Below are 27,034 nucleotides of genomic sequence, written 5' to 3'. Positions count from 1 at the left end.
GCCGTCGTGGCAAAAATGCCTTAGAAGGAATCAATCAATTATATTCAGCGATTAGCGTATACTGAAACTTCGCGAAACAGACCCTAAATAATAACATCCAAATATTTATCCCTCCAATAAGTACAATTACCAAAAACGCCATAACACGTTTCCCGCAGGTATCCAAAGTTGAAATCACTTAGAAAGGCGATCGGATCGCGTCCGATCACGGCTGTTGTCTTTCTATTAGCCGCGTCGTTACCTCGCCTCGTTTGAATTTCAATGCGCCACGCCGCTGTATACATTACCGCGTTTACCTTGTGATAACTTTTAATTGATGCTTTAACTTTTCAATCAATATAATACAGGTTTAGATGGTCGTTGGATTAGCCAGTTTGTATATTTAATTATGAAGTTGCGTGCCTTTTCGTTACAGTATTCATAGTTTTAATTACAAAGTACATCATGGCGCCATAATGCAATTAATCAAGCCAATATATTTTTTAATGTTCGGTAAATTGAATACAATTTACTGAGACGACCTGCTACTTAGTAAATAACACTAAAAGCGTTTATTTTAACATTAAACACGACACTTAAATGCATTTATAGGGTCCTCAAAATACAGGCTGTGCTTTATGTGAGGACCATTACTAATGCATTCTTAATGTCTGTAATGTTCTTTTATTAATAATAAGACTTTTAGACATTGTGTAATACTGGTGCTGTAATAATAATAAAATAAGTTTGAAGACTTAGTAGCGGCCCTATTAGAAATATAGAGGTCCCGGCAAGATGAGTATTTATCATGTAGAGTATTAACACAAAATATTCGGTGTCACATATTTCAACACAAAAATAAAAATTCTCGTTTCTCAGCTATTTCGCTTTGTCATGGCCGTTGTCATTGAGTTATGACTGGTGGAAAAAATATTTTTTTATCGCGCAACGGCAAGTGACAACCCTGATCTGATATTAAACCGCCGTTAGTCACCGATATATTTATAGTGTTTGCAATCAGAGACGTGATTATATTTATATTGTTATTAACTAGCTTTTGTTAGTGTGTTTTCCGAAATACTTTGAATCTCTTACGTGCCGTGAGCCACTCTGATGAGTCGGTACTACTAACTTTTTTAGACATATTGCGGAACTTCTTTATAGCAGTTTACCTATATTCTGACCATAATTACTGTTGTGTACAATAACCATCTCTCGTGTAGACATTAAGTGTAGAAAGGGTCACAAACCCGACGAGGCTATTTGTAAATTCCGCCGCGTCTTCGTATAAATACTCGGCTAAATTTGGCCTCTCGCCATCGATAGTGGACAAAGTTAGATTAGAGACGTTAAACTCGATTGGGCTTGGGCCCAATGCGCCACAGAGGTTTGTGGTAGAGGCCCACTCTACTTGGAACTGATTCGGATTGCAGAAATACTCATGAGACTGAGACTTTTTATCAAGTTCAAATAGTATGCACTGTACATCACGCTTTTGCCGTTGCAGGAGTAGTCACAAATATATCCCGCTATTTCACAAGTCCATTCGAGCTTCCAAGTCGTCACCGCATAGTGATATCTTATGTTTACGCGAATGTTAGGCAATAAAACTATTTTTCAAACTTGACTTTAAGACACTGTGAGCTTATTCTGCTTACATCGGACCACCAACAGCTGGAATTGAAAAAACATGTATAATTGTAAAATGTAAGTAGATATTAAAACTTTTGTCACCACATTTTGTGAAAAAAAAAATGAAAATTACTATTCGACATGATCTGTGTTACTCCTATCAAAGTATTTTTCTATTAATAGCGATAAATCAGATTAATGTAAATCTCGACGATCATCAGAATTATACAAAAATTTACACACAAAAAATACCCACTTTTCGCCGTATTTACATCGTCCTATGATGTGATATGCAAAGCTATCGCAATATCGGGCACAAATTTCAGACTCCAGGCTGATACTGAATATGGAGATCGAATCCAAGACCCTGATATGTATAATAAGTTTTAATAATTTTCAATAATATTTTTATAGTTGAGAATATTTCCTCTTCATGCAATCGTTTTTTTTAAATTAATTTATTTCACATGATAATTTCGAACGCCGCATATGGATGGAGTACCGGTCTGCGAAAATATTTCTTCGTGCCAACACGTGTCAGTATCGACCTGTATAGAAAAAGAGATTATGTAAACAAATGTGTTTACGAATACTCGAGTGTTTCCTCGTAAATTGTAATAACTCGCACTAAGCCTCCACTATAGTAATATTGAGGAACCTTGTAAGACACTCCAGATAGTACTCATTAAATCCGATAGTAAATATAGCCGTCTCATCAGCCTGGCTGTGGCAAATTTACATAAATTAGAGCGAGCGAGGTGAGTAAGGCGGGCAGTGCGGGTAGAGCGGGTACACCGGGTAGTGTAGGTAGAGCGGGTAACGCGGGTAGCGCGGGTAGGTGCGGGTTGATGCTAATCGCAGAGAGCTGTCGGCAATCACCTGCTGCCGAGCTGATTAATTACCTTCGAGCCGGCGGTATTGTTTTACGATTGATTTGATTAAACGCGCCGGTTTCGGTTGCGATGCGAATTAAATTATGTTTTAGGATTTACTCCTTTAGGTATAAATTGAATTTGTGAATTATCTTACCGAAATGACAGTGGATGTGGGTGTTTGTGAGATGCATTGAGATAAACATGTATGTGACAGCTTTATCAACACTAAAATGAGCACACGGTTATTGATATGAGTTCCAGTAGTAAGCACGAGGAACGATGTTTCCCACTGAGGACTTAAACGGTCTAGCGACAAAGAAGTCGCGGGTTTGATTATCATTTTTTTTTTAAGGCATACATATATTGCCACTTGCTTCAATATTAAAACGTGAACTAACATATGAGAAGATTATTTACGCCCGAAATTAATAATGTATCTACTATCCAAGACTGAAACCTATCTTAGATTGCCGACTATCTTTCGATTGCTCTCCTACCGGCATGCCAATATCTTAACTCGCCTATACTTGCTTACCTTCAACGATAGATCGCTGGCAATCTTTTCCAGATGCGTTCCCTCCTGACCATTCCATTTTATGCAGAATATTCCATTCGTAAAAAAAATACTTTTTCTAAAAAATATTTTCCATACAAACTATTCGTTTCAATATTTGCCTAATTGCGAAAAATAAGACTTGGAGTAATAAAAATATTTTATGTATTTTAGCCCTCAAAATAAATAATTAATAATTAGTACATGTCATATTTAAGATACAAACTTTTAATTAGTTTCAAAATGGAACGTGAGTAATGTGGTTGCTAACATATTTTGACACTGAAGTTTAATAACATTGTTCATAATATATTAATAAATCTTTAAAGAATTTAGTTTTAGTATGAAGTACGCAGTAAACTCGGTGCCATATAATAATAATTGGACTCTGTACACATTATCCAGTGTTATGGAACAAATTACAATTCCGTTATACATAATTGTTGCATAACTTTAACCGTTTATGCAGCGCACGCAACGGAAGCTCTCAAAAGTAATCAATTTTGGCCGTTTTTGGTCCCATTGGTCATAGTGTGATGATATACATATACCCTATAATAGCCATCCTCAATAAATGGGCTATCCAACACTACAAGAATTTTTCAATTCGATCCGGAAGTTCCTGAGACCAGCACGTTCAAACGAACATACTCTTCAGCTTTATATAATAGTATAGATAATGTATGGTATTTTTGCCTGTTTCTATGTTTTAACTGTCAACTAATAAAACTATGTTAATTTGTAATTATTATTTTGAATTACAAATGTAGATAAGCAATAAAATAAATAGCAGTGATTGTAAAGGTATTTTATTTTACTAAGTAAAGAAATTATTTGTTAATGCTGTTCTTTCTCTAACATCTTGATTCTCTATATTGTTCTCATAATTAATAATATCAGCAGTTGATAACTCCACTTCGGTTGGAATTTCCTCTAGCCTGTGATTCCGACAAATATTGTGCAAAACTGCAGTTGCAATTATTATTGTTTGAACTTTAGGTAAAGATAAACGCAATGTCAATGCAATCACAGGGAAGCGACGTTTCCATGTACCAAATGTCCTGAAATATTCCTTAGCAAAAGTTGATGGAATGGAGAAACACCATAGTTCCTGAAAAAACGATGCAATTGCCCCTTGTTAGTACCTATCTAATAGTTCGGTACGTACGGTATTTTTTGTAAATAATGTCAAAAATTATTTACCTTGTTCATAGAAGTAACACGAATATACGAGATCAGTTTAACTAACATTGATTGGCAAGCAGATTCCGAAAGCCTAATCTAAACGTGAAATCAAACTCATCCAGGGTCTGCATGTAGTTAATTCTTTTCATTACCCGTGATGAAGCGCGACTTTCAGTTTCGCTAGCAGTATCGCTAGTCCCTCCAAATCACTGTCGTCACTGTCACTAGAGAATATGGATATTTCCATTGCCTTTTCGTTACCCTTAAAATCAGTGTAAGCGATATTCAAAACATATGGAGTAAACTGAGGAATTGGTCCGATTGGAAAATGCGATTGTTTACAACAATCAAATCAAATGTCAAAACGGGTAGATAGAGTATTGGCAAGCATAAACTGTCATTTTCAAACAGAGGGTAATCTATGATCTGTAATCCGTCCTCTCAAAGATCGATTATTGTTAGAGATAGCTTACTCAATCTATGGATTGGTTATTGGCATGCTCTATCCATAAAAACGAATGAATTATCAATCTTAGATGGCATACATTGGATTAGGATTGGTTATTAATTTCGGGCGTTAATGTAGAAATGAAAGTAGCTGAAGATCGTTAACTAATCATAGTGCAATGCAGGGTCGATATATGTATTCTGGTCATCCAAAACGACCATGAATATCAGAAAATGCTTTTCCGCATTCGGCAGCGCTTGTATCGCCTTTGGCGTTTAAACGTTCACATTATGGGATAAGATAAAAGCCTATTCGTGTCTCAGAGGACGGGGCCGAGGAAGGCCCGTAAAAGCGTTTAGGGCAAATTGATTTACCTCATATATGATCGTGATTGTAAAGTCGATTTGCGGTACGTATTCTTAGTAATGGGGTACAATACAGTCATCAGGATTTCTGCTTCTGTGATCGTAAATAGATTATTGTTTAGTATATAAGAAATACTGGCCATAATTTTTTATTTATTTGGCATAGAAACAATGTACAAATGACATGATTTTCTAATTTATGATATTCAGCCAATTTTAAATTTGAACTCCGATAAAACCATAACGATCAAATGGACTACTGTTGAAACTGTTTGATTTTTATCAATATAAATTAATAAGTGGTGGAGATTTAGAGTAAATTTAGATTTCTTAGGAGAGGATCTCGTATGCGGTGAGTGCCACTGCTTTATTTAATTTATGCCTAGTGATACAAGTGTTATGAATATTTTTTGAAACTAAAAATGAGTGCCATTTTGGAGGCTTAACATGTTATATCTAGGAGCACCGATTACAGTGACATTAATTGCTTTTGCTGTGATGTTATGGTTGTCTTAATTGTTCTATAGTGATATTTGCCAGTGACGTACTCATTTATGTAATACCTGACAGATAGACAGCTCACGATTTTACGATTTTCTGATTTAATTTTCCATTACATACAACTATTACAATATCATTTTTACGTGTTCTTAGAAAGATAATTTTCAAATAAAATAAATCTAGATATCACAGAAAATTTCGATAAAGTTTATTTAGTGTAACTTGAAAAGGTTTAAATGTCTAAACTTTGACTACTTTTGAAACGGAACCAAATATTACAAATTATAATATTTTGTGATGGGATCATAAAAATCAGTTAATACATATACTTTTTTAATTATCGACTAATGTGTTATATTCGAACTTACACTTCACAGTTTGTATTATAGATCCAAGTCTGCTGTTTGGAAAAATCTCAGCGTAAGTAGTAAATCGTGCCTTTAAGCAATCAAAGTGAAACCACACGAAACGTCAGCCGTTAATTAATGAAAGAAACTCGTTTGAGGCGCTCTCTCACCCCCTCCCTAGCCTCCCAGTCCCCCCCCTTCACACCCCGCTCTCACCTCTCACACGTACGGGCCGAGGAAACATAACGTCGGCCAGCGGCAATAGAATTGGTCGGCGAAGGTTTTTATTCCGAATGCTTTCAACGGTGTAAGGTGTGGATTTTTTAAGTTTATTTATGAGTAGATTTTGCACGCTAGGCCTGTGAGATGCTTTCTCTGATAAAAGTGAATGTTTGTACAAACTATGTATATCGAAATTTATCGGAATGTTTCCTACTTTGTCCTGACTTTATAACAATTGACTTTGATTGCACGACGACTCTGATGTACAGTCAGCCACATAAGGAGCCGATGAAAACCACTTTTAAATCGCCTTAAACTTTTGTTGCGGTATCAACAATAGGATTTTATTTATTAAAATAAACTTTGAAGTGATAACTTCATTCTAGATAAAGAAAAAGTATATGTATTATGATCAAAGTGAATGTTTAGAAATGTTTTAAAATTTTGAATTACTTAACCTACTTTTGTGGTTGACTGTACAACCGAAGAGAACTTAGACTTAAACAAGTAACGTACTGATCGAAATATGCCGCCTAAAATGTAACCGCATTTTCAAATCTAAATTCGGCGTTGCCAGCCCAATTCAAGCGCACTTCAGAGCGACACAGAACGAGACAGAGCGAGGTGTCGTGGTCGACTGCTACTCGTTCGTCATGGAGAACACTATCTTCACATAAGAATTATTATTTTTTATTTAACACGTGTAATAAATATTTGATAGAAATCCGGATCTTATAGGTAAACATCTTTCTTTTTTTGATTAATATCATAGCTAACATCATGGCGAGCTCAGTGGAATACCAAACTTGTTAATTTGTAATTCAAGGTGTTGGATGGTGTTTCGACTTCTTATGGGCGGTCGTATTACTTACCATCAGGTGAATTTCAATATCGTCTCGTCATTCAAAGCATAAAAAAAAGAAAAAAGTTACTGTACTCCATACATTTCCATCTCAACACAATACACACCAGAAATTGCGAGCAAAGCCTGTTAATATATCCAAAGATAGTCGATACAATACGAGCCCCAAAGGTGTTTATTATAACAACAACAACCGCATGCATTATTTCGTTCGTAAATCACCGACGAAACCATTTGTAATGGCAATATTGTTTAGTTTTAGATTAAAATGTACGGCTCGTAATCAGGTTATTTGAATCCTATAATTCCAATCGATGAGAGGATTATTATCATAATTCAGGTAAATAACGTTAGGCTTATGGCCGTATTACATACATACATAACATCACGCATTTTATCCCCGAAGGGGTATGCAGAGGCGCAACTAGGGCACCCACTTTTCGCCAAGTATGTTCCTTCCCATGATGTGATAGGGGGGCGAGCCTATCGCCATATCGGGCACAAATTCCAGACTCCGGGCTGATACTGAGCAAAAAAACCCAAATATAACTTTACCCGACCCGGGATTCGAACCCAGGACCTCAGAGCGCTATTGTACCGGACATGCAATACAACTACGCCACCGAGGCAGTATTACATTATACACATATACATTGTTTTTATACGTGTGCGGCCAAATGATTCCACAGCACCTAATGGTAAGTGGAGTGGAGTCCAATAGAATGTCGACTGATGAGAGAAGATTACCCCTCTGGAGTGGACTCGATTATGCCGTCCAGACCTGAACATACACAGGTTGATCTCGGAACGCGACACACTTACGTGAGGTACTGATTGAGTAAACAGGCATGAACGTAGGTAAATCTACTGTATCATGGAAATCTCTCGTAATGTAAATAAAGGTAATAAGAAATCTTGTGTTTGTGTAAATTATAGTATCGGCTACGTATTATGAAATTAAGCATTAATGTACTAGTCTAAAGACTTCTTCTATATAAATTAGCAGATTACAACTATCTTGTAACCCTGTATGCAGATTTCGTTCGTACAACTATCTTGTAATCCTATATCACAGACAAAAAAAACAAACACTTTATTACCGAGGGGCTGGATTGAGATGCAATAACAGAACGTTATTTATAAACGTTACAGAAATTAAGGGCTAAAACATTGGTCTCGTTTTCAAGTGCTTGCTGACCTTGAACTTAATATAAAATGAAATCATATCTCGTACACAAACCGTTTCTTAAAATATCGTCGTATCCACCTACATACAGGGCCTGTTGCAGGGTCGAGTCATTGAACCATAACAACTCACCAACACCGAAGCTGCAACGATCGCCATCGTACTATTGCACCAATATTTCAAGTCTCCGACGGCACTGTCCGCCCCGCGCCGGTCCCGGCACGGCAGTTTGCGACCAAAGCGTAATGCTTGGAAATGAGCACATGCCGGCCCCCGGGAGTCGGTGTAATTGCTCGCTGGACAGGCCGCACGTTAATTGGATTGGCCCCTTTTTGACATCGCCATTCGCCGCCCCATCGATTGGACAATCCGCAGTTTCGCCACAGACAATCAGCCGCTTTCAGCTTTTCCTACGTTTCAACTTTAACGAGATTATTTGACGAGATTTGCTAAATTTTGTGACTATTATACATAGCGAAAAGAGCTTTAATTAAAATGATCTAGCTCCGAAGTACTCAGGCAGAGAATTTTTTGTTTGGATCCAAGTTAAGCAATAGAAAAATATTTGTCGAGTTACTTATTTGAAAATCGATTTCAATGTAAGGACGGATTTGCTGACATCTCAATATGATTATTACCCAGTTAATAACATATGGGTGTACCAAATAGAGCCACACATACCCCTTTAGAAATAGGCCCGGAATAATATTTTGTTACAATGGTATGACGAGAAGTGCGTCCCTTTCGCCTCACGTTAAGCGATACGACCACGTATAAATACCAACAAACACCATACAAACCTTTGAATTCAAAGAATTGCGCAGGACTCCACAGCGCTCGTCACCCTTGCATGTTAAATCTCGTATTGCCCAGTAATTACGCTGGTTAATATGTCCTTTAAACCGGAACACAACAATGCATTTATTGCTGCTTAACGTTAATAATAGACACTGCGGTGATTCCTACCCAGAAAGCCCCTAGTATACAACAGACTTATAATCAGGAAAAATAATATTTTTTAATAATAATAATGTTTTGTCCCCAGTTCCACCAGAGAAGCCAGTGGTGGTGGACCGCTGGGGCCGCGTCATCAACACCACCACGCTCGGACCGCACGAGGAGGGCGACGACGTGCTGCTCACCTGCAGGGTGCTCGGGGGTAAGATAACATTTAGACTGCCTCAACTACACGTACATCCATAGTGTAACGTGATATATTTCCCATTCAGTACGAATTAAGTCAAGTTTTCTTTATCTATAAACAATTATTGGCTCTTTTTTTTAGTTCCGTATTTTTGCTTAAAACAATTTAAAAGAAAACAATCGCTCAACAATGAGTGTACAAAGAACAATACAGATCCCTATTATATAAAAAAATATATAATCTGATAAACTACTTCTACTAACTTACAAACTGACATAACTTCCTATACTATAAGTGTATATTAAACAGATTAAAGCAGATCAATAAAAGTAAGAACTGTGCAAGTACTGCGTAAGATTGCGAGCGCTAAATTCGGTGAATCTTCACAGATCTAATAAATTATAATCCACGTACAATGGATTAGGCAGGGGAATTAATGTGCCCTTTGGAGACGGAGCAATTCCTAATAAATTGTCTTACTTCATTCTGGAGGATCAGTTAATTCAATAAATACTTAATGGAGAAATCTTGCCGCCACGCCGTATCGTCTTTTGTTTGCTACGCCGCCCGGCTACACTTCTACGGTAGGCTACGTACGCTATCGCCCGAAATTAATAACCAATCCTAATCCAATGTATGCTATCTAAGATTGATAATTCATTCGTTTTTATGGATAAAGCATGCCAATAACCAATCCTTAGATTCAGTAAGCTATCTATAACAATAATCGATCTTTGAGAGGACGGATTACAGATCATAGATTACCCTCTGTATGAAAATGACAGTTTACGCTTGCCAATACTCTATCTACCCGTTTTGACATTTGATTTGATTGTTGTAAACAATCACATTTTTCAATCGGACCAATTCCTCAGTTTACTCAATATGTTTTGAATATCGCTTACACTGATTTTAAGGGAAACGAAAAGGCAATGGAAATATCCATATTCTCTAGTGACAGTGACGACAGTGATTTGGAGGGACTAGCAATACTGATAGCGAAACTGAAAGTCGCGCTTCATCACGGGTAATGAAAAGAGTTAACTACATGCAGACCCTGGATGAGTTTGATTTCACGTTTGGATTAGGCTTTCGAAATCTGCTTGCCAATCATTGTTAGTTAAACTGATCTCGTATATTCGTGTTACTTCTATGTACAAGGTAAATAATTTTTGACATTATTTACAAAAAATACCGTACCTACCGAACTATTAGATAGGTACAAACAAGGGGCAATTGCATCGTTTTTTCAGGAACTATGGTGTTTCTCCATTCCATCAACTTTTGCTGAGGAATAGGAAATATTTATATTATCTTTTTCAGGACATTTGGTACATGGAAACGTCGCTTCCCTGTGATTGCATTGACATTTCGTTTATCTTTACCTAAAGTTCAAACAATAATAATTGCAACTGCAGTTTTGCACAATATTTTTCGGAATCACAGGCTAGAGGAAATTCCAACCCAAGTGGAATTATCAACTGCTGATATTATTAATTATGAGAACAATATAGAGAATCAAGATGTTGGAGAAAGAACAGCATTAACAAATAACTTCTTTACTTAGTAAAATAAAATACCTTTACAATCACTGCTATTTATTTTATTGCTTATCTACATTTGTAATTCAATATAATAATTACAAATTAACATAGTTTTATTAGTTGAAAGTTAAAACATAGAAATAGGCAAAATATCCATACATTATCTATACTATTATATAAAGCTGAAGAGTATGTTCTTTTGAACGCGCTGGTCTCAGGAACTTCCGGTTCGGATTGAAAAATTCTTGTAGTGTTGGATAGCCCATTTATTGAGGATGGCTATTATAGGGTATATGTATATCTTCACACTATGACCAATGGGACCAAAATCGGCTAAAATTGATTACTTTTGAGAGCTTCCGTTGCGTGCGCTGCATAAACGGTTAAAGTTATGCAACAATTATGTATAACGGAATTGTAATTTGTTCCATAACACTGGATAATGTGTACAGAGTCCAATTATTATTATATGGCACCGAGTTTACTGCGTACTTCATACTAAAAACTAAATCCTTTAAAGATTTATTAATATATTATAAACAATGTTATTAAACTTCAGTGTCAAAATATGTCAGCAACCACATTACTCACGTTCCATTTTGAAACTAATTAAAAAGTTTGTATCTTAAATATGACATGTACTAATTATTAATTATTTCTTTTGAGGGCTAAAATACATAAAATATTTTTTTATTACTTCAAGTCTTATTGTTCCAATTAGGCAAATATTGAAACGAATAGTTTGTATGGAAAATACAAAAGTATTTATTTTACGGATGGAATATTCTGCATAAAATGGAATGGTCAGGAGGGAACGCATCTGGAAAGGATTGCCAGCGATCTATCGTTGAAGGCAAGCAAGGATAGGCGAGTTAAGATATTGGCATGCTGATAGGAGACCAATCGAAAGATAGTCGGCAATCTAAGATAGGTTTCAGTCTTGGATAGTAGATACATTATTAATTTCGGGTGTTAGTCTTTCTCCGCTACGCAGCTAATTATTGTCAACGATAATTCACAACGTAGTATTCTTGGTGGCTATTCCAAAAATACGAGAATATTTTTCAAAATGATATTGCAGTAAAAAATTATAAATTATAAACAGTTTGATAATGTTAAATACTGAACTAAACAAATTCAACGCAAAATTAGATAAAAAAAATTGAATGCGGCAAATTTTTATACTGGTAACTTTATCTAATATATATTTCATTTCATTATCTATTACTCTTTGTGTACCAAAACGAAGCTCGTAACGTTTGGAACTTTCGGAATACCCACCCCGATATTCAGAGTGGGATTAAGCTAAGATGTTGTGTGAATAAGCTTAAAGCTGGTTAGACTACATTGTACAAATTGTATGGAGTTGAGCGAGTCTCTAAATCACTCCGTTTCATTTCAATTTGTCTCTTGTACTTATTACTTGCTCATATTAAATGAAATTGTAATATGCTTATCAGTGGCGAAGAATAATTAAATTAAATTAGATAATTTGAATATATAATTTAATTTAATTTAAAATATAATTTAATTTTCCGAATGAGAATCCGACACAACATATAGATAGTAATATGCATAAATGTGGTGTTCAAATCATTCTAATAATAAGTTGATTACGGGAACCGGGTTCTATGGACCCTGGACCACTGATCCTTGTGTAAATGAATGTCGAGACGAGAATTTGCACTGTGAGTACCAAAATAATCTTATATTCGTATATTATTATAAATATAAGAAAAAAATAGAATATCGAATTTAGTCGTTGTCAATTCCTTTCGACGTAATATCTTCCGATTTCGCGGAATTTATTCTTTGATGTTTTTGTCGGCAAAAGGGCTTGTCACTACGACTGATTGTATTACATATAGATACATTTTCCTTAGTATATAGCTACAGAATTCACACGGAATGGAAAGAGAAAAATGTAATAAATATAATCTCTAATTTGTTTCATCACTTAAATTAAAATTAACGGATTGTAATTACATATTGTAATCTTAATTATCATTACAATCTCGGTAAAAATTGTAAGTGTTTTTGTAAAGGTTAATCTTTGGAGCTATCGAAGCGACGCAAAAAAAATGTGCTTATAGAAGTTTACCCGAATAGTACAACACTCCCACACTGGGATAAAATACTCGTAAGGTGAATCAACAGAGGGAACTACGGCTCTAGAACACCGCAAGCTTATATTTGCCATTCGAATATTTACATAGAGTTAGGATTGTTTGATTGGATCTTCTGCTTCTTATTATAGGTGTTGCTTTTAGGAGTATTAATGATTATTGTGCAAATTAAAAATTTGTACCAGTATTTTGACTCATTATTACTGTCCAGCGGAACGCGTACGCGTGTACCTATGATCTACGTATAGGCTATGGGTACATACATAATACAGGATCATTTTGAGATTGCGTTATTAAATGAAACCACATATTATCTTCTTGAAAATAACATTTTAGAATATTTTCTTCGAACCAAAGATGTAATAAAAAAAGTAAGTTTCGAACAAAATAAATGTCAGTAAAAAATCATTTTAATTTTACGTGCCGTAATACCACTGTTACTACTCTAAAAGAATTCGTCATAGCGGCAACATCATGTTTTCAATCAGAAATACACTGCTACATTATCCATATTCGCATTAAACTGCAAAATGATTAAAAATATTAAAAAGTGAAATTGGGATTTTTGATGAAAAATTCGTTATTCATCAAAAACGTTTCGTTTCGTTGTTTGGCGCAATGTTAACATAGGAAAAGAGAATTACGTGGTTTCATTTATTAATACAAGATGTAAAATGTCCTTGTATAACAATAGGTACTTCAATAATTAGGCGAATGAGCTAACAAGTCGCCTGGTAAGCGATCCTCACAATAAAAACCACTGTTAAAAAACCCCACTATACCTGATGGTAACTGAAGCAGGTTGAACTGGCTGAACTGATGGACACAATTATGCCGGCCTGTTTAGTCTTGGGTTTGGTTTGATTGGACTTGGTTAAACGTAAGTGTAACCCAGCAATCTAACTGCTGTTAGCCAAGCCCGCAGTGTTGTCTTTCCCATCGCTCTCCGACGTCCACTCGCTTCCGGCCGGAATGTTTGCCGTCGAGTGTCGTGTACTCTACATAGAAACGCTTTTATCGTCTCGATACTCTTTATTATAATCGTGATAACACTCGCTGCCGGCGGCTGTGGCGCTGCAGTTGTGTCGGCCGTGACCTTTTACTTTGTATTTTATCTAGATACAGTTCGCTACTTTTCAAGCTTGTAAAGGTATTTTCGAATAAAGATCATACTATTTGTTGGACTTGTAAATAGTGTTTTATGAGTTAACTAGCTTATGCTCGCGACTTTGCCTACGTGTATGAGTTTTCCGTGATTAAATTCCCTCTATATATTTCCCGGGATAGAAAGTCTATAACCTTCCCAGGGTCTTAAACTATCTGCATACCAAATTTCATAAAAATCCTTTCAGTAGATTTTGAGAATATCGATAACATACAGACAGACAGAAAAAGGGGACTTTGTTTTATAATATGTATAGATTTAGGATTTAGTTAATATATTTACCGATGTATACATGTTAATCGTTTATTGATGTTAATAAATAAAAAAATAGACGTATTTTTTAATTATTCGATCTGGGAATTGAAACCAGGTCCTTTGTGCTTAGACAAAGTGCCCTATTACTAAACAAAACCAATAATAGTATTAATAAAAGCAGAGGTTTTTGCTTTCTCTGTTTATAATAAGACATAATAAAAGAAATTAATATTGGAAATAAGTGTAGTAGAAAATTTTATTAAAGAAGTCTAGTTCGTATTTCCAGTGTGCAGCAAACTGTGAAAGCTGATCCGCTCCTGCGCTTTAACATCGGCTGCGACCGAATTGCAAGGAAGCAATTATACGAACGCGACGGTGACTGTGTTACTAACCTAACACGTTCAGGAAAATTACTAAATGAGATTATGAAAATCGTGTTGTTTTAAAACCTCCTATTGCCTTTTATTAAAGTGTGCAATAGTTTGCCGGCATACGTGTTCCTTTTTACTACAACTTGACCTTAAATGAGTATTGAAATTAAACTAATTTTCGAATTCAATCGCCGTTTTTTTATATTTTATTTTAGTTTTTTTTTTTTTTTAAAAAGCAATTATGCAGGCCGGTAACTGTGCGGACCGTGGGGATGGCTTTAAGTTTTACCGGCGCACTTTTTTTTTTGTTTTACTTCACTTAACATCACGTGCAATGAAACCACATTATCACTACAATATAAAAAAAAGGATACTGTTGCCAGCCAGTGGTACTGTCCGGTAGGTTACAAGTTACTTAGAATTGCAAGTAACTGCATTTTTATATCTCCTTCGATGAATGTTAAACTAAACTCCTATAAAAGATTGAATGGTTGGTCGATTTAGAAAGAATTTTGTGGATCTAAATTCGTCCACAGTCGAAACTCCATCTTCTTTACAAAAATGTTAAAAATATGAACACGTAATTTACTCTAAGTTTAATGTTTTCGTCATTTTAAGTCAAAGTAACTCTTACATAAAAATATTTCAGACCAAACATACGTCTTAATAAAGGCAAATGCTGGCAGATTTATGTATTTCGCAGGAGATCGCGTCGCGGGGCTGGAATAGTGTTCCTTACATTATTTAAACGCAGAAAATATAAAAAATATTACAGTAAATCACTTTAATACGGAAATATTATTTAAATTCTTACATTTGGAGGCGAACATGTATATTTTAAAGTAAACATTTTACTTTGCAGTATTTATTCGAGAATTCGTTTAGATTCGTACTACACTCGTTATTTATATTATTTGCCAATCAGAATTAGTTGACAACCCATTTATATTTAGATTTAAAGTGAGAAGATCTTATTTGATATTAAAGGACTAGTTTTTTTTAACGAAAGCACGACAACGTGGCTTCACTGCACTTCATGTTAAGTGATGTGAATAACAAAAATAAGTCGACCGTTAATATATTTATAGATTCTCGGACGATCAGTACAGTTATGCCGGGACGCATAATTGCTTATTTACGTTCCGCTTGAAGGAACCCAAGGTATAGGAAGAAGGGAACACGTATGCTTGCTTATTTTATAGCTTAATAATAATTACAATTAAACTATCGATCGCCGAAACTTTTGATTCAAGCCGAAATAGAAGACACTTCGAAGATGTAGTTTCGCAAGCCAGCACACGTGGTTCTACTAAAGAAGATTTCTAGACGGTCATTCTCTTTGTATTATTAAGTCCACTACTTAATCCGGTGATAAAACCCACAACATCAACATTCTCATGCCTCTAACTGCATGAGAAGACAAAATAAATTTAAATCATATATCTTACACCGATGCCTGAACTCTAGCAAATAGGTGTCAACTGAGTGACGCGTCCAAAGATTATTATTAATGTGTTTACATAAACTGTATCCAATTTGTGCGCAGGTGGATAAATAAACGATAAATCTAAATTCAGTTCAAACTCACACAGTATAAATCAACTGAGATACTTATTGTGATGAATATTAATTTGTGTTTGTGTTTAATTCTATGCTATTTATAATGATGGCACACACATAACGCTTTAATCCCAAAGGGGTAGGCAGAAGGCAAGGGCATAACATTTTCGCCTATGTGTGTGCCGCGCATGTTGTGATTGGAGCGACACTATCTCACGGTTTGCTCGTGTAGGTATGTATTGTGAGCGCTTTAGTTAGTTATAAAAAGGGTTTTTTGTTTCTAATTTAAAGAATTTATTATCATTATGGACACATTGAAACCCTAACATTTCAATGCGAAGAACACAGCCTGTTCAAAGTATTATAAAGTGACAGATATTTTAGCACTGTTGTTTTTTCTTTCTAAGCTCGGCAAAGTGCCTGCACTGATGTTAAGCGAAATAAAGCCCATAAAAAATGATTTTGTGAGAACTAGTTAGATACCGTCAAATGTAACCACTGAAGCGCATCTTTATCAGTGTATATGCCTTTACACACATTATATACACGCCCTAATAACTATCAGACAACAATGTAATAATCGAGCAAATTATATTATGCAGCAATTACGCTAGACGCGGCAGGAGGCATATTGAAACGAGCCTCATTACCCACGGCCCTTCACTTTGATCTGTCGCGACGCAAACATTTGTTTATGTTTATGCAGTACTCTGTTTTATGGTTCACATTTTATCATGTATCAAGTACTATTGATATTTGCATATATTTTCACTAGCTTTTGCTCGCGGCTTCGCCCCCGTGAAGGTGTTTTCTGGGATTTTTTTTTCGACTTACTTGATATGTATCGTTATATTATGACCAAATTACAAAAAAAAAACATTATAAATTGTAGCTTATATGTTATTCTGATGTATAACCCATATTACTGTAAAGTTTTATTCAAACCCATTCAGTAGTTTTTTCGTGAAGGAGGAACAAACATACATCCATATATCCACTCTCACAAACTTTCGCATTTATAATATTACTAGGATTCGACAGGACTACTGTATTTTTTATGTTCTCTGAATGTATACTATCTAAACCTAGATGCCAGAGGTGAAGGGTCCATGTATAATGTTTACAATAGTGCTGAGCTCACATCATCCTGGCCCCACACCAAGATACGAATCTTGTCTCATCTTTTATTCTCATTTCAATCAAACCTGATAAACAATTCACCATGCTTGTATATAAAGCCCGCGCACTCTCTTTCACTGTGGCGAAAGGTAATGTTGTCCGAAAAGGAACCCGATACAACACATAGTAATATGCATGAATGTGGTCTGCAAATCGTTCTGATAGTAGGATTCTATATAAAGGGAAGCCGGCAGGATTCTGTTTATATCGACTCTTTGCCACTGCTCCTTCCATAACAGAGTTTTTTTAACGGCTGATCCTGCGGTCAACACCGGGAGGAACCTGCGAACGGTATACTGGTTCCTCCCGGCTTAACGACTGCAGGGGCTAGGAGGAAAGTGGGAGGGAAGAATTGTGAGAGGAGTGTGGGGGAAGGAAGAAGAAGTATAAGGATGGGCGGAGAGGAAAAGGAGGTGAAATGTTCAACGAGTCCCTGTCAGACCCCCCATGTGAACTTGCAACCATGGGGGTGTAGGCATCACTTTTTGTGTGCCTAGGGCCGCGACAAATGTCCTCCCATGCATGGGCGTGCATTCGGTATGGAGACCGAGCGCACAAGAATTGCCTCGGGGGGGGGGGGGGGTCCATAACAGAGTTATTTCCGCGGAGCTTGTTATAAGTATAATCGCTACAAAGTACACAAGGCGCCGCGCTGTGTCGCGCACGCCGCGTCGCGAGGCAATGTGTCGCCGCACGTCGCGGACACAGAAACGCTTTTATCTTCGCCGAACTGTATCGTCAAGTGCGATATATCGCGTCGCGCCACGTGCTCTTGTGTAATTGTACCCAACTTACAAAGACGTGATCCATTAGTTTTGTCTGGGGTTTTATACAACTAAACGTCGAGACAAGTGAGTCTGAGAGATACTTTACAGCTTTGTAATTTCCATTGCAGGTGCAAGGCTGGCAATATTTTTTCAGGTTGTAAATGGTGGTGGCAAGTTATCGCATGCCCCGTTTAATCCTTGTCTATAATAATATCAGCCCTGTATTATATACTTGCCCACTGCTGAGCAGGGGCCTCCTCTACTACTGAGAGGGATTAGGCCTTAGTCCACCACGCAGCCTAGTGCGGATTGGTAGACTTCACACACCTTCGAAATTCCTATAGAGAACTTCTCAGATGTGCAGGTTTCCTCTCGAATTTTCCTTCACCGTTAAAGCGAACGATAAATTCACAAAGAATACACACATGATTTTAGAAAAGGCAGAACTGTGTGCCCTTGGGATTTGAACCTGCGGACATTCGTCTTGGCATTCCGTTCCACACCCAACTAGGCTATCGTTGCTTTTCCTTGTCTATCATCTTTTGTAAATTAATAAATAAATAAGTTGCTAGGCTAAGATCTTGTCTATAATTAACACTGGGACTGTGAATTTTAAAGTAAGGCAATGCACTTTACCCCGATGCCATCATGATTGACTTAACTTTTATATAGTCATACACAACGATCCACCGCCCGTATATTTTAGCGACGAGCGTTACCTTGCAGTATGTTGTATTTACTAACGCTCTACATAGAGTTACATACATTTGAGCCTTTGAATACGTAATAAAACGTGAATAATATGAATAAATATTATTTATAACCACAGAATAAATATAATTGCAAAATATGAATCATATAAAAGAGAAATGACGAAAGCTTTTGGTTCAATAATCCTGATATACAGCCCAAATATTTGTCAACCGCAGCGATATATAACAGCATCCACATCAGTTACAAGTATGTTTTTCTGCTGGTGCAGCTCGGGTCTGTTAGTATAAACTCACAAAATTTTCGGCAAACTTCGTGGACTAAGTCAACATCGCTTGCATGCAGATCATATTGTATATATCAGTAGAGTAACCACTTACTCTCAGATTATACAATCAGTTGTTTGCACCTTTTTTTGTAAGTAGGCAATGTTTTGCCGTACCTCTGGCATTGCTTATGGCCATAAGCGGCGGACCGCTAGCTCGTTTGTCTACTAAGACAATAAAAAAAAATAACTCGTACCCTGTACTTTTACAACAGATTTCTTCTGTAATTTTATAGTCTCCCTTTATACTGAAGATCGATGTGAAGACAAATACAATCCTTCACTGACCACGTCTACATAACTTGCGGCGGGAATCTCAGCTATTTGATTGTATAGTAGCGAGACGCCTCGACCCCGTCATACAGACACACAAACGCTTTTAACGTGGCCAAACACATCGTCCGCTGTACACTGTACCTGCTTTATAAACCGCTGAGGTTTTATTGTTTGTTCTGTATGTGGCACTGCTTGAAGGAATGATATATTTTGAGACAAAATGGAGAACAAGCATGTCCTCAGTCTTTCGTTCCAAATGTTATTAAAATTGGCTCGCCAGTATAATTATTTTTATTATAAATGAAAGTTTTTTTTAGAATCGAGACGGTAAAAATTAGCACATTTTAATCAATATAAACTTTAGTTTTATATTATTATAGTTTGTAGCCATGTCTGTGAAAACAAAAAGCCAACAGTAAAGTTCATATTCCAAGTTATTTACCAAACTCTTTCATTTGCAGTTCTTTTCTTAAAACAATTTCTACATAAAGAACAAAGAATCCGACATATTGAATTTGCAAATGGGTATTTGTTTTCAAGAATCAAAAAGTGATATCTACTGCGGCGGCACGCTCACCCCACGGGCCACGACGCAGAATTTACATAATCAAGAAATTGATTGAAGCGTATTCCCAGAAAATATAGAGGGGAAAATATTCAATTCCTGTGAACTCCAGATGCCTTTCTAATGACTGCAGGATCAGAGGGACTTTGTTTTGTCGACGCGCTCGTTTTTTGACGGACCTGTTGCTCGCTCTGTTTTATTATCCTGATTGGGATGCGTTCCTGTCGGCGTGAAATTGTGCTGCGTTCGGGAAAATTATTTTATTTAATTGATTGTGTTAGATAGTTAGAAAAGCTATATTGCGAAGGTATAACGAGGTCCTATAGTATATACGCTAATGTAGATGGGAGAGAAATTTTGATGATTTTAACATTATTACTGTTTACTCAGTCGGCTTTGGTCCTAAAGTAGAGACGTTGAACTAGACAGTTGCTTGATTTCCACAAAACATGGTAGTTCTGTGTCTCCCAATATGTCAGACAAACATTGCCATCACATTATCTTAGTACCTTTAAACGGTACAAAGTTGAAATTACTGATTTTTATATATAACTAGCGACCTTTCGGTTTCGCATAAATAGCAGAACCGTCGAACAAAGCGTGAATGAATTATACATAAGCCTTCCCCCTAAATCACTCCTTCTATTGTCGCAAACATGAAAATTCGTTCAGTAGCTTTCGTTAGTTTATTAAGTTCAAACGGATAGACGCAGCGCGGTAACTTTATTAGTTAATATGTATTTTATAATATATAAGAATATATACCTAACATGAAATAATAACCTTTGCTAATATTGCCTGTTGTTTCTATTGTTTACACGCAGCCGAGCGAGTTAGAAATGAAAAAAATGAAAACGAAAAAATTGTTTATTACAGCAAAACACATAAAACATAACATATATAAAAAAATAGATTAAACTTAAAACAGTATAATAATGTTTTTGCTGATCACAATGTATCTGTGAACTATTTCCTTCGATTTCTTCACTAGGCACGCCTGTATCGTAGAAATCATCCTACGAGATTAGTATGTGTTTCGTTCAACACATAAGAAATACATCAATACAAAAGTTAACACATACAATTTCTACCCATTACTTGAGATCACGTTTTAGTTTAGCATTCAGTGTAATCCTACTTTGAACGAACTAAGTGAACTTTAATAAAATATCAAAGTGGAGTCGTGTGCGGTCCGTTTGTACTGGTAATAACTGTAAGTTAAATATTTAACTCTCGCATACGACGGACGGTGGAACTAAAGTATTGTAATTTCTATGAATGAAAGAAGTATTAACATATTATGTTCGCGCTTTATTTCTGAAGATTACTTCTCGACTCCGGGCTGCGACGTAGTCATCTTTAAGATGGAAAAACCCAGTCACAATTATTTTTAGCCTGATCTGGGATTCGAACCTAGGACCTCAGCGCGATAGTCGTGCTTGTACCGGGACGCATTATAACTTTGCCACCGAGGCAGTTGAGACATGTCCCCACTTTTACATACACAGAAGCATTGATGTACGTAATTCGCAAATGTAACATATTTGCACGCCAGCTAGACTATATAAAATAAATTTTAGGGTTTTGACGAGTAATTTATTTATTTGTGCCGGATATAAGGGCCGATGTTGTTACAAATCAGATAAGTGTCGTTGCGAACCGGCCGGAAAACAAGCACTTGAAGTTTTGATTCGAAGATTAGGCCGCAACGTAGATGATACGCTAGTCTTCAGATTAATTGCCGTGGTACTTCATGTGAGAGCTATAATTTAGTTTAACAAACGAATAACGATGACATAATTATGCAACATACTACTAGGAAGTAATATATTATATCATATAGAACTATTTGAAAGATCCTCTACATACGTCCTACTACAGTCCCATTCAAAATGGTTTCCGTTAAATGGTATTTTTAGAGTTTCATACAGATTACATTAAAATGACTATCATTATGTTGGGTATGCTTATTTGAGATCCAAGTACAACTTTTTAATGACCAAAATCTATCATCTTTATACAATTAAAGTCCGGCCGCTGTTGCTGATGACAAATATGGCCCACCGCCTTCCGCCGCCGTCAAGATGTCCCGCCATTTATCTCAGCTTCTGCGTCGAGGTACACGGCCCCACAGGTACTCAATGCCCTAGGATCATGACCCTACGTTTATGAAAAGGCCAATGGAAATTAAATTAATTTGTACAACCACATTCTTTACCAAAAGATGTATATGGGATATTTTTGTAGTCCTAGATCTGATCTCGCAGAAAGAATTATGCAATGTTAATGGGAATCAAATGAAATTTGCATCCAACGCACTTCGCTTCAGTAAAAAAAATACCACATACATCCAAGAACAGAATATAAACCTCATGAGAAAGCCAAGGGCAATCTGTTCAGAGCAAATCCAAATTAAATCCATTGACATGCGGAATTAGATGTTCCCACTGCGGGACTAATTCGATTGAGCGAAGTGGACGGGCGCGGACAAAAGCACACAGCCAAATAAACACGGGACCAGGGACAAAGGGTGCCGGAGTGTCTCGGTTTATTTATATGGCTAACTGGTTAACGTTCTTATTCTGGGTGCTTTAAAGTCGACGTTTGTACTATTTATAAATATGTTATACTTATACAGTGGGTTATGCTACTAAGAGATGTCAAAGGTTTGTTCTGAACTTAACTCCTGCGCAGGGAACGAAAGGCCTAATCTCCTATTAAGAGAAGAGGCTCATGCCCGGTGATAGTACAGCTACAAATTTAGTTGTAGCAATCTAAGGTGTCGCTTTTCAATTACAATACAATTTGATCTGAATCGTAGGTCGCCCGGAGCCGTCAGTACGATGGCTTGTCAACGGCGTGCTGGTCGACGAGGAGTATGAGCATAACACGGGTGACGTGATCGAGAACCGGCTGCTGTGGCCGGCCATCCGGCGCGCCGACTACGCCGCCGTGTTCACCTGCCAGGCCGCCAACTCGCACCTCGTGCCGCCCAAGGAGGTGTCGCTCGTACTTGATATGTTCCGTGAGTTGTTTATTGTAAATTTATTGTTTACTGTTTCCCCAATCTTCTCTTAATCATCTCTAACTATTAGAAACACCTCATTGGTTCAGCAGTCCGTAAAACTCTTTTGTCAAATTAAGAACATGTAAAATATAGTATACAGAATATGAAATAGACTCTTTAATATCCTAAAGTCTGAGCAAAAGCTATAAATTACTATTTTTACGTACCAAGTATCTACAACATCAGTACCTAATATATATATTAAAAAAAAGTATTTTCTATTTCAATATTTATAAATCACTATTTTCTGCACGCTGGGTCGTGCTCATCGTCTTTTACTAGCAGATATTCATTGAAGCAATTCTTACGAAACCAAACACGATATATCTGCTTTAAAATACCAGCGAAGTAATAGTACATACTAAATTTAAAATCAATCCGACTTGTGAAAGTAAAGAAGGAGCTGATGATCTTCAAACGCCCCAACAGATCTTCCTGAATTATAGCTAAGAAGCAACTCGATCACATTGAATTTCAAACAAATAAGCGTATCAAAGTCGGTGCAGTCATTTAAGTGCTATGATGCTATAGATATATAGATACACACCCTAAACTTATAATACCCCTCTTTCTCTACAGGCGGTTAAAAAATACAACATAAAAAGGGCCCTCCGAAATTAATGATTAATGTTCTTAAAACCAACTCCAACCAATCTCATTATCATTAGTGTGTTTCTGCATCTGTTCCAGTGAGACCGTTAACAGTAGAGATAAAGAAGCCGGCAGAAGTGGGTGAGGGTGGAGTGCTCACCGCCGAGCGGAGGTACGAGGTGGCATGCGAGTCGGCCGGCAGCCGTCCGCCCGCTGTCATCACCTGGTATAAAGGCAAGCGGCAACTCAAGAGGATAACGGTGAGTACTAGATGTACAACATTGAAGCATTATTACAGTGTTATTGATGCTAAGGTCTTCTCCATACCAATGTCTAGAATCCTATAGTGCAGCGTTTACTTCGTTCTAGGATTATGTACTTATGCAACCCAAGTCTAGGTGTATTTTCGCTGCAAGCGACAATTTTTTATATCCTTTATTTATTAATGGAACATTAAGGAACATAATGGAACATTAAGGTACATATTATTAATGCTAAATGTCATTACAAATACCAGATGGTCACAGCATGCAAAGTTATGTACGAGTACAACTTAATATGTAACGTCTAAAACGTTGTGTAAAATTACAATAATGATCACAGTGAATTGAGCTTGACAATAATAAATTGAGATTGAAACTTAGAATAATATATCTACATCTACAATAATTTATTTAGTCAATGTCACAATGAGATGGGCTATCGACCAGTTTCTCCTTGAAGGCAATATTTTTTTAAAAGGAAACTTAGGTCTACGTAAAGCTACGTATGTACGTACTACAGCCAATTGTGTTTTTTTAAGTGGTTAGGCGAACAAATATTTACTTTAATAAACCGGGCAATACTGAGTATTTTCTGGAAATCTGCTTAAACTATTTATAATAATAAGTTTTTAAACTATATTTTGTTTGAGGATAACTTTATTATTTTCAGCTAAATGTCAAATTTTATCAGCTTTGTTAAGCATGAGCAATATAAAACAGTAGATTTGTTTTATATTATTTTTAGGCTAAAGTTCATACATGGAAATTTGAACTAAAATCGAATATACCAATTCTCTACAGTAATTATAAGGATGCTTGTAATCCGATATCCTGCTACGCGTCACCTTAATGGCTTATAATTAAGGTTGCAAATCCCTTATTGAAATCAGTAATACAAACAGCTTAATCCCTGTCATTTGGTATTACCTTGTAATCCAGAGAGTACATAGTGGACAGAACGGCCGAGGCTCACCGTTGACGATATGACGGAAAGCGATTTATGCTAAGTAATTTTAAATCTTATTTTGCTTACATTAAAGTTTTATAATGTTTAAATTTATTTCAATAACAAATGTTCGTAAGTCGCTATCGTGCGCAATGAAACGTGAACCCAAATATTAGTAATTTTAGATTTAAAATCGTTTACTATTGACAGGTAATATTAAATTTTAACTGTTGGGGGTATATATTTTTGTATCCATAAGTGTCTAAATAACTTGCCATATTTGGCCGCGGTACGTCTCGCTAAATCGTGCTCCGGCGTCAGCCCCAACACGATCATTACAAAAGGTCGACGACGACGATGACGACTGTCGACGGTCGCAACGTACAAATTATACTAGGACTGTACTTAACACCATATCTGTCTACCTCTATACCACATCAGTATGAAAAATACATAAATATAGACGCTAAAGTCGGCACTGTAAGATACAAATTAATTTAACTTAAAGAACGGCTGTCCCGTCCCGTTCCTTTCTAGCTCCAGCCATTAGATCCTGAAGACCATTGCGACCGTGTTGTATAAGCGTGTGCTAATTGGCCCACGCTCCCCTGAGCCGCGAGTGTTATCGGATTACCTCACCCCCGCTCCCCCGTGTGCTTGTGTTATGATATTATGCATACAAATTGATTTAGTGCTAGTCGATGTTAGGGGAACGTGGGGTAATAGGCAAATCGATTAATCTAAACCATGAGCTCAAGTTATTTAGAAGCCATCGCGTCCATAAAGAAATTGTTTAACATAATTAAATTTTGTACTATCCTAATTATTGAGACGAGCAATTCGTTAGCTTGACAGACCGTCATGTTTGCTCACAACAAAGCACAAAGTCTTTCCGTGTCTATAATCCATTAGAAGCACTACGTTTATCAGCTTATGAAAATAAAAAAATATAATGCATACACAATAAAAACTCATCACAACCAAGCGTGCATTACATCACTATTTAACTGATATACTAAAGATGCAATAAACAAATTAATGACTCACAAGCATTGATTTCCAAGTTGTAAAAGTTGTACGGGATTCCTTGGTGGAAGTTTCCGTAAGGGCGCGGGTTGTATTGGACAAGGCGGACTGAACAACGCTAATTGGCAGCCGAAGCTAATCCACTCTCGGCAGATCGCTGATTTAGCCCGGCATAACAAACAGTCCGGTAATAAACACTGGTCGAGCCAACTTTACCCGGCTTCCTCTTCCCGGGAATTTCTTTCAGCGGAGCGCGGCGATATTTTTTCGCTTCACTTCGCTGAGGAAACTCTTAATCGTGCTGACATTAGATATCGGATCGTAATGAGGATTAGTGCTGGTTCCGTTTATCTTGTTTGAAATATATTGGATTTTTACTATTTTGTGTTTGGCCTGCTAACCCAGTTTCCCCTATTATATCTTTTAGTTATCAAATAGTGAAATCTTGGCACATCATGCCGAATTTTTATATTGAACCACTTCTATGGCAAACCTTCCATGGACGAATTTTCAGGATTTGGATGACAGATAGCTTTGCCGATAAAAAACTCATTAATTAAAATAATAAATGCAAAGGAAACGAACTATTCAGCCGCGATTGTGACGCGAGGCCACAAACAATGCGGGGGCAAGAATAGTGAAAGATAAACAATAGGGCGGTATCGCGCTCATTACGTGCGTAGGAACAATGCAGGTGCCTCGCTCCTAATACATTACGCAGAGACTAATTAATGCCGGTGGAACTTTATGTGCGAGCTGCTTCCAAATCGTGTCAGCGTATGAATTTGCGATGCGACTGATGTGTCAGCAGAGCGAACATATCATTGTTTTCGTGACAGAAATGTTCGTTGCAATAAAAATAGTACTAATAAAATTGCAACTGCTTATTATCTGTAAAACAAAATTCTGTGCTTAATATCAATATTACACAAAAATACCTATCTGGGTGTGACGTATCGTGAGAAATTAAATAAAATGCTTGATTACACCGTAGACGA

General features: G+C 36.7%; 1 protein-coding gene across 1 annotated transcript in view; it reads left to right on the top strand.

The window, feature by feature from the left end:
- LOC115448500 (nephrin) overlaps positions 1-27,034 on the top strand; it is a 232,147-nt gene that overhangs the window by 113,099 nt on the left and 92,014 nt on the right. Inside the window, exons 3-5 of the mRNA XM_037441711.1 lie at positions 9,201-9,314; positions 22,965-23,168; positions 23,901-24,061. Coding sequence (XP_037297608.1) covers positions 9,201-9,314; positions 22,965-23,168; positions 23,901-24,061 — 479 coding nt within the window. The remainder of the gene's footprint in view (positions 1-9,200; positions 9,315-22,964; positions 23,169-23,900; positions 24,062-27,034) is intronic.

Source organism: Manduca sexta, chromosome 23 (genome assembly GCF_014839805.1).
Source record: "Manduca sexta isolate Smith_Timp_Sample1 chromosome 23, JHU_Msex_v1.0, whole genome shotgun sequence".
Classification (NCBI taxonomy): Eukaryota; Metazoa; Arthropoda; class Insecta; order Lepidoptera; family Sphingidae; genus Manduca; species Manduca sexta.
Note: the sequence above shows the minus strand (reverse complement) of the source record. Positions and strands in the feature narration are given on the sequence as shown.